At 34.8% G+C, this 14,966-nt stretch overlaps 1 protein-coding gene across 1 annotated transcript in view; it reads left to right on the top strand.

The window, feature by feature from the left end:
- Positions 1 to 14,966, top strand: part of LOC147078806 (guanine nucleotide-binding protein G(q) subunit alpha) — a 40,261-nt gene that overhangs the window by 5,356 nt on the left and 19,939 nt on the right. Inside the window, exons 3-5 of the mRNA XM_085949616.1 lie at positions 5,776 to 5,960; positions 12,549 to 12,703; positions 14,267 to 14,395. Of these exons, the coding sequence (XP_085805742.1) occupies positions 5,776 to 5,960; positions 12,549 to 12,703; positions 14,267 to 14,395 (469 nt within the window). The remainder of the gene's footprint in view (positions 1 to 5,775; positions 5,961 to 12,548; positions 12,704 to 14,266; positions 14,396 to 14,966) is intronic.

Here is a 14,966-nt window from a genome sequence, read left to right as displayed (position 1 = left end):
GTCATTCAATTGCGTTGAATAAACATTATCTTAAAATGGCATTTTATAAATAATAAATAATACTAACACATGAAAAGTGATATCCCATCTTTCTTGGAGTGTTTAGTAGATTTTTTTTACAATTTTTAACTAGGCACATTGGCATTTTATAACACAATAATAACAGTGGAGTCGAAACCTGACAGTCAGAAATTTTGTATGGGCAGACCCAGCGGTGTCGCCAGACCGCTTGCAAGCAGAATGTTCATTTGAGCGTAGGATACCAATATTAAAATATGAATTTCGCCATCCGGCAGACCCGACACAAAGTGAGTGTCATTTTATTTTCTAGATGCTTCGTCCATATTAATGTCATTGATTATGAGTAATATTTTTCACTGCAAACAAAAAAAATTGTTCGTCCTAGTGTGGGCTTTGGCCTTCTTCAATATTGCTTCATACCATCTCATCTCTTGCCCTAAATGCCAGCTTAATACACTGAGTGTCTGGAGTTACTCTTCTACACCGTCCAACCACCGGTGGTCTCCCAACACCTCCTCCTCCCCAATCTGGCTTTGGTAATGTATTATCCATCGGTTCTATGTGTTCCACCCAGCGGAGTCTTTGGATTACTCTAGTTCACTAAAATATGTTGTATTTAAAAAAAAAAAAGCATTTCCAATTCTGAGATCTTGTGATTAAGAAATCAAACTGTATTCAGAGATTCAGGGTACTCGGATTACCAACACCCTAATGATACATATATTAATTCATTTCATGTTAATTCACAAGATGCTTTTACCATTATAAGATAATGCAGTCACCTAGTAAAATTATCAGCAAACCATTTCATATATCAATGATTGTTTGGATTATGCATTTTTTACAAATAATAAACAAGTTTTCTGCTAATACAGCGCAGCATCCGTTCCACATCTCTCGAATATTTTTTAGTTTGAAAATCGTTATTATGTTGCAGTGGCGAAGGCTCCATACTAGACGATTATTTAAAGCCTACCTTCTAAGAAAAATATATCTTCAAGTATTTGATTTATATTAAAATAGGTAAATAAAAAATATGTATGCAAAATATAAAGCAATTGAGTCATCTATCGTCAGAATTAAGAATACCGTTTAATTTAGTTGAGTTTCGAATAAAAAATAAGTGGCCACAAGCACCATCTATTTTCAACTGAATTAGCTTCGGATTCCAATTGACAGAATCCAAACTGCATTTTGTATAGCTATGACGTCACGTAACATCAAGCATGTCTGTAAATTTGAACCGAATCTATAAGCGCTACAGAATACGCTTACTGTAGGCCCTACACTCTTTAGGAATATGTTTATTGTCGATGTCTGTCGCTTTAAGCATATAATAACTACATACAAATAATTAAAAAAAAAATTTTAAATCTAATAAAAAAAAAAAATCTATTGGATTCAATGAGATATAATTAAAAATTGATTTTAAAAATAAAAAAATAATTGTTTCTTATGATGTGTGTCATTGTGTTGTGTACATATTCATCAGTAGTAATATCGGATTATCTCCTTATTACCCGTAAGTATATCTGACAAGTATATTTTTTTTCTCATATCTCCACAGCCTACCTTTTTCCAAAAGTCTGCCACTGTTATGTTGGTATCTCTACCACGTGAAGAATTCCCTGTGAAACTTTATTTCCTTATAATTCAATACGAAAACTTTTCGCTTTTGCAATCTTCTGTTTTATTTATGCCCAATTGCTTATCAATCGATTTGATGCACATTTACAGTATCTACAGTAAAAATTAGATTATCTGAAAGAATTACTGATATAAATAATCTGAATAATCAAAATATACAGCATGAGGTTTTTTTTAGGAAATGGAGTATCTTTAGAATCCTTTTTGTTTTAATTTTTTCACACATTTCAATGTTGCCATACATACTTGCTGTGACAAAAATCATGATGTTTGAAGTATTGCCTTATTCTCGATATGTACCTATATTTTCTTACTCAATTCGTAACCGGTGTGTTTACCAATCTAATTAGACGGCGTGGTGTCATCTCGGTGTTTGACCAAAATAATAATATAGTCAACAAGCATAATATTAGTTGTTATCAATTCATAGTCAGGTGCATGATTACCTCTACAACCCTCCGTACCGGTCCTGATCTGTAGTGACCACTTTCCAATTTGGTATCCCAAACATAAGAGCTACTATGTCCTTTGACATTACTCTCTTTGCTAGTTTATATGTCATTCATATGGTGCATGTGACCCACCCAGCGCAGTCTCCCAATCGTAATTGAATGAATTATGCTGCAATTTTATAGTTATAGTACAGACCGAAGGGTTTTGCATTGCATCTTCTCCTTCACATGTTGCGGCGCATTCATTTGGCAGAATTAACGTGTAGGCATATGCAAGCATAGGCTTTACAAGAGTGTCTTGTAAAACATACGTGGTGGAGCATAAAATGTCTTTATAGACTGAAGTAGCGTTTATTTACTGACATGATTCTTTTGTTGATTTCTTTGCAATATATCGATGGCTCAGTTCCATACTACCTACGATAGGTCGAAAATTTCACGTTTTGTGTAATGTTAGTCATTATATTCGTATATCTCTCTTCAGTTCCACAAAATTACTAGTTGTCCTCGTATTGCCGATTTTTGTCGCTTTTCTACAAGTCAGTATAGGTGAGTCAAAACTTTAATCAGCCATTACTCAAAACTGCTAATTCCTAGTTGTGGCACTATGGAACTGAGCCATCGATATGTTAATAGAGTGGTTGACATAGATCCAAATAAACCTACATACCTATTGGATCAGAGTGTCATGCTGTATTTGTCACTATCTAGCAACACTTTCTTACATTATATATTTCTTATATTTTTATTTTATCACCAGAAATCGTCTTACGTCTACATATTTTACTCGCATATTTTGAATATTTCCGACGTAAATCGCGGGAAAGAAAAACGTAAATGCGGGTATTAAATGTACTGAAATACATCGGGACTGAAAAAAATACACGCAATTGCCGGGAAAACGTGAATTCCGGGCACGTAAAAACGAGGTTATACTGTATTTACAAATAGAGTGATTTTGCATTATTTTTGGTACTAGTCATTACTAAAGCGCCGGCTAGACGCTTATGCTTTACCACAAGCTTACCTGCGCAAACCGGTTTATATCGGGAAGCCAGTGTGTATGGTTGGTAAAACTGTAGCTCGCGCAAATCGAAAAACGCTGTAAAAGTGTTCCGTATTTTTTGCACAAACTATACCGTGCAGGTAAGTCGCTGCCATCTAGCCGGCGCAATATTGAGGTTGTGATAAATGATTTTATTACATCACAAGGTAAACATTAAATAATCATTTACTATTGGGTCTTTGCCACTGTCATGTACAGTAAAATGCAAACATACATATAACTTGTACAGTAATAGATTGTTCGTTAATTATTATTCTTGTGTCAGAGCATTATTTCGGTATGGTCTTTTATATCGCTTGTCTTATAAGTAGAAAAAATTATTATAGGTTCAAATATTTGCTGTAAGATGAGAATCTACTCTAAATCTAATCGTAGATGTTTTAGCGGCAGGCTCAATCTTCAGTTTGACAAGTTATACTTTCTAACAAAGAACAAGTACAATATTGACTGTTGAAGGTATCTACATTAGATAATAAAACAGATCTTTCGGCATTGACGATATATTTTGATCTTCGAATTTGTTTAAATAAGCATCTGGTTTGCCTTGTACTTCTTTGACCTATACTCTTCATTTCACCTTGTCTCGATTCCTGGAAAATTGGTTCAGACAGGTATGTTTTATTTGGAAAAACCGCGAAATTTGCATAAAGTAATAATTATCTGATTGAGCTAGTTTTGTTTTGATGGGGACAATTGATAAAAGATATCAATCAAAAAACAAGTAATTATTTTTTCTCTTTTAACTTTTAAAGTAATAAAATTAATAAGTGGTCACATTTTCATTTCTATATTCTGTACTTGAATTTGTTCAAAACCTAAAAAGTTGGAATAGTGAAACAGTCAGTGTTTTTTAAGCATTGATAAATGCTATAATATGCCTCTATCATCTCTAAGCCGGCTCGCACATCACAACTCACCTTGTGTGCCTGACGGCCATAAATCAAAACTTCCGAGACCGCCGCCGAATGTTGCATGCTACAACCTCGCACATCTGCCTAGCGGCAAACGTCAAACACGAAAAAGGAGAAGTTTCTCGTCTGCCATTTTTATTGTGTTGATTGTATGAACAAATGTCAAACGCGGTGACCAGCGATGAGCGAGCAATGACAGTGTAGACAGAGACATAAATGGCCAATTGTGCGGCTGTGCGCATGCGCCGAGTTGACATTTTTCGAAATCGACATGCAGGCTCTAGCAAACGCAATTCGTCGCATGCAGGAGCGTCACAGCGTCACAGTTGCATCGGCCAATCTGCGAAGCTCCATTTGATAACGTTTGTTTCTTGGTTTACGATGACGTCACATCGACGAATTCGTCGTAAGACGCATGCGGCGAGTTCTGATGTGCGAGCCCTCTTAAGTTTTATCTGACATCCACCATTGACATAATTTTTACTTTATTCACTCTTGAAAACGATTGTTAAGTCCTAAACAACTTTGATACATTAGCCGAACCACGTAATGAACCAAACAATTGAGTTTCATCTATTCTTTACACTCACTGTGGTAATATGCAAAGACATTGAAGATATCTTTGTCTATATTGACAGAGCCTAAAAATATTCATTTATAGAAAATTTTACACTTATCTCCCGTGACTCAGAGTGTGAGCATCACAGAACAATTTTAGAATCAGTAGGTCAATTTTATTAAGGGGGGACATGCTCGTCGTAGGTCAAAATTGAGTTTTTATTGTATTTTCAAACCATGATCCTGGACACTCCTTAAACGTTGTAGATAATCTATTTATATAATTTTGAAGCCTTATTATCCTTTATATTTATTTCAAACATTTGATGACTGCATAAAGTATTTTTGTTACATAAAATACTATTCTTTTAAACCTCTCGCTCTAATGTTTTAGAATATAGTCATATTTCGGTACATGAATGTGAAGTGGTGTTAAGATTTTTTACATTTATTAATTTTTAAACGCATTTTACCACTGCACATTCATGTACCGAAATATGACTATATTCTAAAACATTAGAGCGAGAGGTTTAAAAGAATACTATTTTATGTAACAAAAATACTTTATGCAGTTATCAAATGTTTGAAATAAATATAAAGGATAATAAGGCTTCAAAATTCTATAAATAGATAATCTACAACGTTTAATGAGTGTCCAGGATCATGGTTTGAAAATTCAATAAAAACTCAATTTTGACCTGCGACGAGCATGTGGGCCGTTAAAGTATTAAATGTTCAGTTGTAGTCGAGATATAATATATTATAATATGTTGAAACTTGAATTTGTTCTGAATGAAATTTTTTTGAATTTATTATGAATATACATTTTTCTATGGCTACCAAAAAGTTGTGAAATCACAATACAAGTGTTATAATACCTTCCCTAATTAATGTCCAATCACTTAGGTAGTATGTGTGAAGAAAAGATTTTGATTTTCCACTGATGGATAAATTAAGTAGGTAGAATATAGCATAAAAAGATTTTCAACTAAAATAGACAGACTGTTGCATGACTTGAAATTTGAGTATTGAGTATAGTCTGATTTTGATTTCCACTGAAAGTAACTGTTTCTAAGATATTATAATGTGTCTTTGAACCAATATGTGATTGTGTTTATAGGCACAGGAGAATCTGGCAAATCGACATTCATCAAACAGATGCGTATCATCCACGGATCCGGCTACAGCGATGAAGACAAGCGGGGCTTCATCAAGCTGGTTTATCAGAACATATTCATGGCCATGCAGAGCATGATTCGCGCCATGGATCTGCTCAAAATACAGTTCGGCGTCCAGGGGAACATTGTAAGTATACAATCTACATCATAATTAATAACCCTATTGGGGCTTTGGTCTATTCTAGTGTTCACCGATGTTATAGGCTTCTATTGACAAGACGATTGACATTCAGGTGGATGATATAACTTGGTATTATACTAGAGTTATGAATCTGATAACAATGAATGTACCATGTCCAATAATTGAAGTATCAATATTTTAACTCTAATTAGAATGATTTCTATGTTAACTTCCCTGGTAGATATATTATAATTATTAATACTCTCGACCGAGAGTCCTTGATGGAATTTGAATTATAATGTACAAGTGTTTTGTATTTTTTAAAAAAGATAACATGTATACAACTTACAAATGATTAAACTATATTATTTACATATTAACAGTGCATGTTTCATATAAATCGTTTTATTAAGAGAGTTTCATTAACGTGAAACAAATCAAACAATCAAGAGTAGCACGACTTGGGAAGGAAAGTTCATGTTGGGCATAACGCAGAAAGACCACAAAAAATACCTATGTATATAGACGCAGATAAGAGTATGTGATGTGTTGGAGGTCACCAAACTAATGAAATGAGAATAAGTCAGGTGTCACTCGATGAGTGGATTACTGCTAGACAAATACAGTCATACAGTGGCATCCAAATGGTACCAAAAGACTATAGGACCAAGAAAAGTCATATTAGCTAGGGGAGGTCTTCATCCAGTATTAGCTCGACCCCGACTAATGATTAACTAGTTTATTTAATTTTTTTTTACAATCGATTAGTGTATAAACAAATTTTTTAATTGTCAATTGTATTCATGACATACGTAGTGCCTGAAGATACCGAAAGGCAAAACCCAGGTCACCAAAACCTCTATTTATGGAAACGAAACTCCTATAGACTTATTAATTGTAGTATGAGCAGATGAGAGTGATCTGATGCTGAGTTGATATCATTTTGACTATCACGGAGATGAATAAATAAACCTGTTTCTAATATTGTTCTAACGTCACTTATAGAGTGTAAGGACACTAGGATATTTCGTTGTCTGCGTTTATAATGTGGGTGTGAAAATTTTTAGTATGACTTATGGCCACTTTTAATTGTAACCACTTACGGACCACAGGTCTGCCTAATTCTAATAGTCTAATTTGAAATTTTTCTGGCGACATGTAGACTGCCAACTTTTTATTTTTGATATACGGCAATCTGACGACACCATTAGCTGTGTTATTTGTTTAGTTTTAAGTTAATATGAATTAGTGTTTAAATCAGAATCAGTGTTCGAAGGCCTTTGGCCGTGTTTGATGTAACAGTGCCACATATGTATGTTTTCATAGGCATTATAGTTTGTACATTTTACTGACCGCCATGAAACTAGGCCATTGGGACTGGGAAGCCATAAGTGGATTAGATTTTAATACCTGTGTCGTAAGTCATACATTGCCTGTCTTTCTGAATATGTATATTTATTTTTTATTATTATTGTATTATATTATTCAAGGTAAATGCCACGTTTGTAATATAAATAAGTTAATCTCCGTATTGATATGTACCTGCGTTATATGGAAGTAAATCATAACAGGTGTACTAACTGACAATACATGAAATTTACCTGTATTCAAATACACTTTCCAATAAATCGTCACTGTTCTGGCAGAAGACACTAATTCGAAAAAATGAAATATTGAGTTAGTACCAAAATGTTCCTTATTTCAAACTTTACCGTCTGGAAACCTTCTTAATAAATAGACAGTCTTTATTTTAAAGTCATCCTTTTTACGATTACTTAATAAACTCACATGATAGACCATTATTTCAAACATTTTAACAACTTCAAAGTCAAATTACTCAAAACTAGTATTCTCCAGTTAGTGTGTTCTGCTCAATGACATATTAAATGGACGACTCACTTCATACCCGGCGCGCACGAGAAATTGTGCATGAAAGTCATTCACAGATGTATAGGTAGATGTCACGTGACCATTGACGTATCCGTTTCCATTATGCGATACAAGCTTCGAGAATTTATAGTAATATAACCTTTATTGTAATGGCGTATTAGTGTCATGACTCATTGCGTTAGAAACAGATTCTCGGTTACTTATGACTTCTCGGAGATTAGACGCAAGTGAGCCCAGCAAATCACAGGCGACTGACTGTCCAATGGTTCCTGTCATTCAATTGCATTGAATAAACATTCATCAATATCTTAAAATGGCATTTTATAAATAATAAATAATACTAACACATGCAAAGTGATATCCCATCTTTCTTGGAGTGTTTAGTAGATTTTTTTACAATTTTTAACTAGGCAAATTGGCATTTTGTAACATAATAATAACGGTGGAGTCGAAACCTGACAGTCAGAAATTTTGTATGGGCAGACCCAGCGGTGTCGCCAGACCGCTTGCAAGCAGAATGTTCATTTGAGCGTAGGATACCGATATTAAAATATGAATTTCACCATCCGGCAGACCCGACACAAAGTGAGTGTCATTTTATTTTCTAGATGCTTCGTCCATATTAATGTCATTGGTTCTGCCAGAACAGAGACGAAATTATGTCATATTATTATTATGATCTTTTAATATGTGGTATAACATTGATAGATCCAACAATGATAAAAACTAACCTTCTACGGAGATGGAGTCTTTATGAAAGTGAAATTGATTACAAGGTTACTGAGGCTGATTATTATTAAATAACGTTCAAGTCATTTCACAGTGTGGTCTGTTATTTTTTGCCAGAGTTCATACTCCATTCGTGTTTTAAGCTTAACATTTTTTTGGTGCAATAAACAATTGCGTACAAATGTTAAATTGCAGTACGTAAGTAAGTAGTTATATGGGGGGGGGGGTTTATGTCGGAGCGTTTGTTTTGACTTTAATTAGAACCACGGATTCAGTGCAATTGAATATTGGGTATATTTTACTTTTTACGAGAGACATAGAACATAGCGGACGTAGCTTGAAGTTTATATAATTTCCAAGATGTTATGGTCACAAAATTTATGTCTTATTTTTAAGAATAATTAAAATATCGGTATGTGCACTTCGGCATGAAAGGGTTTTTTTTTTTTTTGAGACTCGCCTAGGCATTCAAGGGTCAGTTGCTGACTGACTGTTATCATTTTCTTCGACCACGCAGTAATATATAGAAGTAACTGAACTTCTGTACTGAACTGAAAATTTGTGGAATTCTTTGTTTTGTTGTCGTGGATATCGGCATAGCGTCTTGATGGTGTGGTCATGATGTGGTCATGATGGAGATTTGAAATATTCACTTAACTAAATAAATTTCAGTGTATTGGAACTTGAGTAAATAAAAAAGCTTCTCTACTTTCACATTTTTAATCTATAAATACTCGAAACAATCTATAAGTGATTATTGCTACAATTTACTCATTTATGTAATTGAATCCAATAGTAACTTAATATAAAATCACTATTATGAACAAGTACTTTCATAAGATGAGATCAATACTCGTCATGTCATATTCATTTTTTGACAACTGTCACAATATTATCTATTTAACTACCACTGTATATTTGAACGGCTTCGTGTGTAATTCTCTTCGAGATTATTTATCAAATGTATTTGGATTAACCGACAGGGATTATTGGGATTATCGTGTCTTCAACTTCAGCAAATGTAACTCGGTTTAGCTGTATGATGTTGCATCAACTCTGTACATTCATATTTAATTTGTATAAAATAAAATTGTTTCCAAGCTGTTTCTATAATATATACCAGAAACTTCTTCATTTCTAATAATATTGTCAGACACTTGATCTTGTTACAAAATTGTTCACTGTTCAGACCGTTTGAAAAAATATTTGATCACATCCATATAAGCAATACGATTGACTTAAAACCTTCCGACAACGACATGCTGTCATATTAGATATAGAAGTAGGTATGGATAGGATGGGAATTGTGACAATTGATCAGATTGTGACGTAAGGAAAAGAGGAGTGGATTGGAGTTGGATGGAATAGGAATGGGATAGGAGCGCGGAGAGCATGAGACTTGGGGGAAGTGCAGGGTCGTGAGTAGATTGACAATAACTCTAAGACCTCAGTTACCTGTCCGGTTACTTCACTCATTCGTGGATGTTCCTATATTAATAAAAGGCATAAAAATGGAATTAATAGATATCTCGGATTTGAGCGCCACTCTATGAAATGCATAGACAATATTGATGAAAGGTAAATTAAATAAAGCGCGGATAAAGAAATTTCAACAGATGCATAATTAATATATATAAAATTTACTTGCGGGCGACAGTGTATAAAGTTGTATAATTAATCAAATGAATTACGAGCGCCTAATGCAATATAATATTTAGACAATTTGGAACAAAAATCAAATGCTAGTTCGGTGGACCGTAACGTAAAGAAATCAACACTAAATACCAAAAACACAAATGCCCTTCAACCTCTTCGCTGTCCTCGAATCCTTCCAGGACGGAATCGAGGAGTGCGTCTTCAAACGTGCCGGGTCCATGGGGTTCCTTTGATCTCCTGGCCTGTGGGGGGACGTCCTTTGGTTGGCCATTATCAACGTCAGAAAATCGAAGCCATGGGCCCCGGTTCCATTGGCTCGGAACTTAAGAGAGACGTCTGCTTCTTTCGAACGATGAACACTGAGACCTGACTCCTCCTTCACCTTCATGTACAAAGCCCGCTATCTCGTTTAGCGCCGTAAATAGTTTGACGAACTGCGTACAAACTATCCCGTGCGCAGGCGTGATCCTGTCGATCTTTTGCGTAGTATTGCCATCATAAAAAATAGTGTGTCATGTTATAAATAACATGACAATGCTCCATAGTCGATTCTACCATAATTGTACGAAAGTTTATCGGTTACATGTGAATTGGAAGTATTACATTTAACCGTAGCACGGTTCGCCATGAGCTTTCTTATCGGAAAGAGATGGCTGTAAACTATACGGTTATCTCTATAGCACCGAGATTGTAGACCGCATGTACATATCCTAACCTAACAAATAAGCCAGTAGGTATATCGGCTATTTTCAAAATTTGTTTGCTGCTGACTTCCTGTAAACTGACAAGAACCGTTTTTTATTACGACCCAAAGAGGTTGGACGGTCTTTATTATATGTACTACTATATATTTCCGATACATCATTTCACACCGAAGTGTGATACGGCGAACTGCATACGTATAAATTTTCGGACACAAAGTTTATTTGCTTCGCCATCTACCTATCCTGGGCCATTTGTATCATATCTCTAACGCCTTGGACATTGAGCCATTTACAGAAGTCGTGTAGCCAAGAGAATCCTTAATCTGTATTACAGGCTGGTTGGCTGGCAAAAGTTTATTTAATACCTCTGGGCAAAAGCATGGAGCCATGCGCTCGATAGTAGCTACGTACATATAAGTTGTTCTGGTTTATTTGATTGTCTCTTGGTGTCCAGTATTCTGATGGTCCATTCCTTTAACGTCCAGGCTCGACTCCGTAGACCAGTCTCTTTTAAGTCTCATTAATTGGGTAATAATGAAACATCACAGTGAATAAAAGAAATTATTGAATAAATTAAGTTTATTCGTGTCAATGCTAGAATCTTTCACACCGATTACGATGGTGTTACATTATAAAGTTCAACTCCTACATAAACATGGCCCCTAGACGACTGTTTTATGTATTAAAAAATTAAGAGACTAAATAGTTTCAACAATATCCAGACCCAGAAGGAATCACATTAAGGCTATACTTCAGCTGAGGCATGGTTTAAAAAGATTGTGACTACACGACGCGCAGATTGTGCAAACGGCGCGTGACGAACAAAACATAATTTGTCATAAAAATTCAACATGCATCCATTTAATGTTATGTTTATTGTTATATTAGTAATAATAATAATATATTCATTGACATGTTTCTTTTTTTTGAGTAAATGCATAACGTTTTTTAGTCATCTTTACACGATTTAAGAATATATTCCTCCGAAGCCATCACAAAGCAAATTGACGTGCTCACAGCTCGATTATCGCTCTCCATTGGCAGCAAGTGCGAAATTACATCCCACCTATTGTTGACAATTATTTGCCGTTTTTCTGATGTATGCTCTTAACTTTTCACGATTTAAATAGGTACACTTAGTTGAATTGGTAGCAATAGAAAAAAATGATATTCTGTACGTTGGCAGCATCGAATGCGTTGTAGATAGAGAAGAAAATGGTCTGTTTTCACATTTTACTTTAGTTACTTGCGTAATACTATTTGCGAACATGGTTTTTCAATTAAATGATGATAGTTCAAAAACTTATTTTAGACTTGGTGGTTATATCTCAGTCCTTTGGCAAATAAATTTCATAGTATAAGTATGATACTTGCTACGAATGGATCTGCAATGCACAATTATTTGCAGAATTCTTAGCTTTGGTAACCTTTCTTTTCAGTTTCACTTACCTACATAATAATATCTATGATATGAATTTCAACCATAAGTTAAATTTTTACATTTGATAAGGAATATTTTAACATATTGATCCAAGTTACTTTGAGAGAGTTTAAATTTATCTCACCGCCCTCCGATTGGATGATTGTACTCAATATTGTGTAATTTGAATTTCAGGAAAGAGCAGAGTTGATACGCAGTGTCGATTTTGAAACTGTGACAACTTTCGAGAGCCCGTTTGTGGAAGCCATCAAAGGATTGTGGGCGGATGCCGGTATCCAAGAGTGCTACGACCGCCGCAGGGAGTATCAGCTCACCGACTCAGCCAAATAGTTAGTTCACACCACCTTTTACTGTAACATTGCATAGACATTAAAATAAATAGTGGTACTGCGGGCCCAACTCAGACCATCGCTGATTGCTACACTGGAAGAGATCTCCGCTATGTTAACAATTTCCTGGCTACCACTTCAATCAAATGACTTTCCTAACGATCTAGCGATCTGAAATTTTTAATTACTACAATATTCAATACTGCATTATAAAATACTTACTAGTTTTTCTTATCTGCCAAAACTAGGCAACGAAGTTTTTTATCCGTACTGTTAATTATAATAAAAAATACAGAAACTTAAACCATAGTCATTACAGTAACTTAATTTCTAAATACAGACAGTCCTCGACTTTCGTACATAATGTTGGATGTACGAAAGTAGAGCAGTGTAAAAATAAATATCAAATTATAAATATTTTGGACAATGAGAAAATAAATTCATTTGCAGTATGTTTATCTGCACTGGCAGTTTCTCCGGTGATTTTTATATTACGTAAAGAATACCTCAGTTTAAATATGTCAAACCAATGATTACTTGCTTGTAATTCCATGTTGGAATCTTCTTTTAATCGAGTCTTCCAATCTTCATGCAAACTAAGAGCCTTAGCTTCAGTAATTGAAAAACTCAGAGGGACATCTTTTCGATGTTGATTGTCAATCCATGAAACAATCTTTGAAAACATATTTCCATCGTAAACCGCCTTAGGTTGTACGAACGGCCGATTAAAGCAAAAGATTTGACGTCCATCTCTGTCTCAATCGTATGACGAGAGTCCCTAATTTCTTTTTGTCGGTATCGTTACTGCAATTTCTCCGTTTCTTACTCATGTTTATAAATTTATAAGTGAAAAATATTTCAGGGAGTGACTTCACTACAGTTTTTGGATTATCGACAAAAATGTATATTTTAAGAAATGTACGAAATAACAAATTGTAAGAAAGTCAAGAACCGTCTGTATATTAATATATAATAGGTAGATTGTTATTAATATTCTTTTACTCAAATCCAGTGTCCATTGGATAGACACAAATTTTGAAGCAACGGGAACGTTTTACCGTGGAGGTTTTGTATGAATCATTTAATATCCTCTTAATGATGTAAAGCAGGCACGCACACTCACGCCTCCAGGGGTGAATAGAATATTATTTACCGTGATATATTGCTTTTAATGTTGTCACACCCTAAGTTTAAAAAACAGGACAGCGAGACGCAGACAACATAAATAGATACTAAATATTCTAATAATTAGAAGTGTTAGGACACATTATTTGTTAGTTTGACAGGCCGCAGCGACTTAGGTATAGGTGAGCATCCTGGACCACGCTCATGAAAATCACAAGTGTCAGTAGCTTTTGTTTAGTTATATTGTTCGTAACTGTCCAATGAGAAACATCCTACTGAAGGATACCACAAGTTCACACCTTAGCGCACCTTATAGAACCCTTCACTGTTGATATCTCTACAGGACCCCCAGCGGATACAAGACTCTTTACTGTCCGTCACTCGGATCATGTTTAATCATTTAATGGACCGATGCTAGCCTTAATATGTGTGTTATAGTTACTTGATGGAGATTGACCGTGTGGCGGCAACAAATTATTTGCCCACCGAGCAAGACATCCTGCGTGTCAGGGTGCCCACAACAGGAATCATAGAATATCCGTTTGACCTGGAAGAAATCCGATTTAGGTAAACCCTTTCACCTGCCGTCTTGGGATGACTGCAAATTATGCACCAACTTTACGCCTCTTCTGCATCTCTGTTTTTTCTTCATCATATTATTATATAGTGTACATATTTATTATTTGTCTTGAGTACCTGCCAATGTGTATTGAACTGTATTTAACATTGGCCCTGTTCTACGATTTCGGTTATGCATGGTTTTATTGTCGAAATGGTTATAATATATTGTTTCACATGCGGCGCGCAGTTTCCGATTTGATGGCGGCTATCAAATTGGTTATCCAGTGAAATTAAAATAAAGCGTACCCAAGATTGAAATCTTTCAGTTTTAACAGTACAAAACAATAACACAAAGTGTTATTTAATAAATAAATATACTGTTTTATGTCATCGACAAGCTGCCACTATATGAATATATATATATAACCTATTCAACATACCTTGCATTTTGATGTATCGTTGAATTTCATCAGTATAAAATTAATTAAAACAAGCTTTGTAATCCATATTATTTGCTTTCAATATGGATCAATAATTAGCATGTTTACTTTGAACTGTCTAATTGGCCAATCATATT

Source organism: Rhyacophila brunnea, unplaced genomic scaffold, assembly GCF_057557595.1.
Source record: "Rhyacophila brunnea isolate RB1 unplaced genomic scaffold, BYU_Rbru_1.0 scaffold_10, whole genome shotgun sequence".
Lineage (NCBI taxonomy): Eukaryota > Metazoa > Arthropoda > Insecta > Trichoptera > Rhyacophilidae > Rhyacophila > Rhyacophila brunnea.
This window is presented reverse-complemented; position numbering and strand designations above follow the sequence as displayed.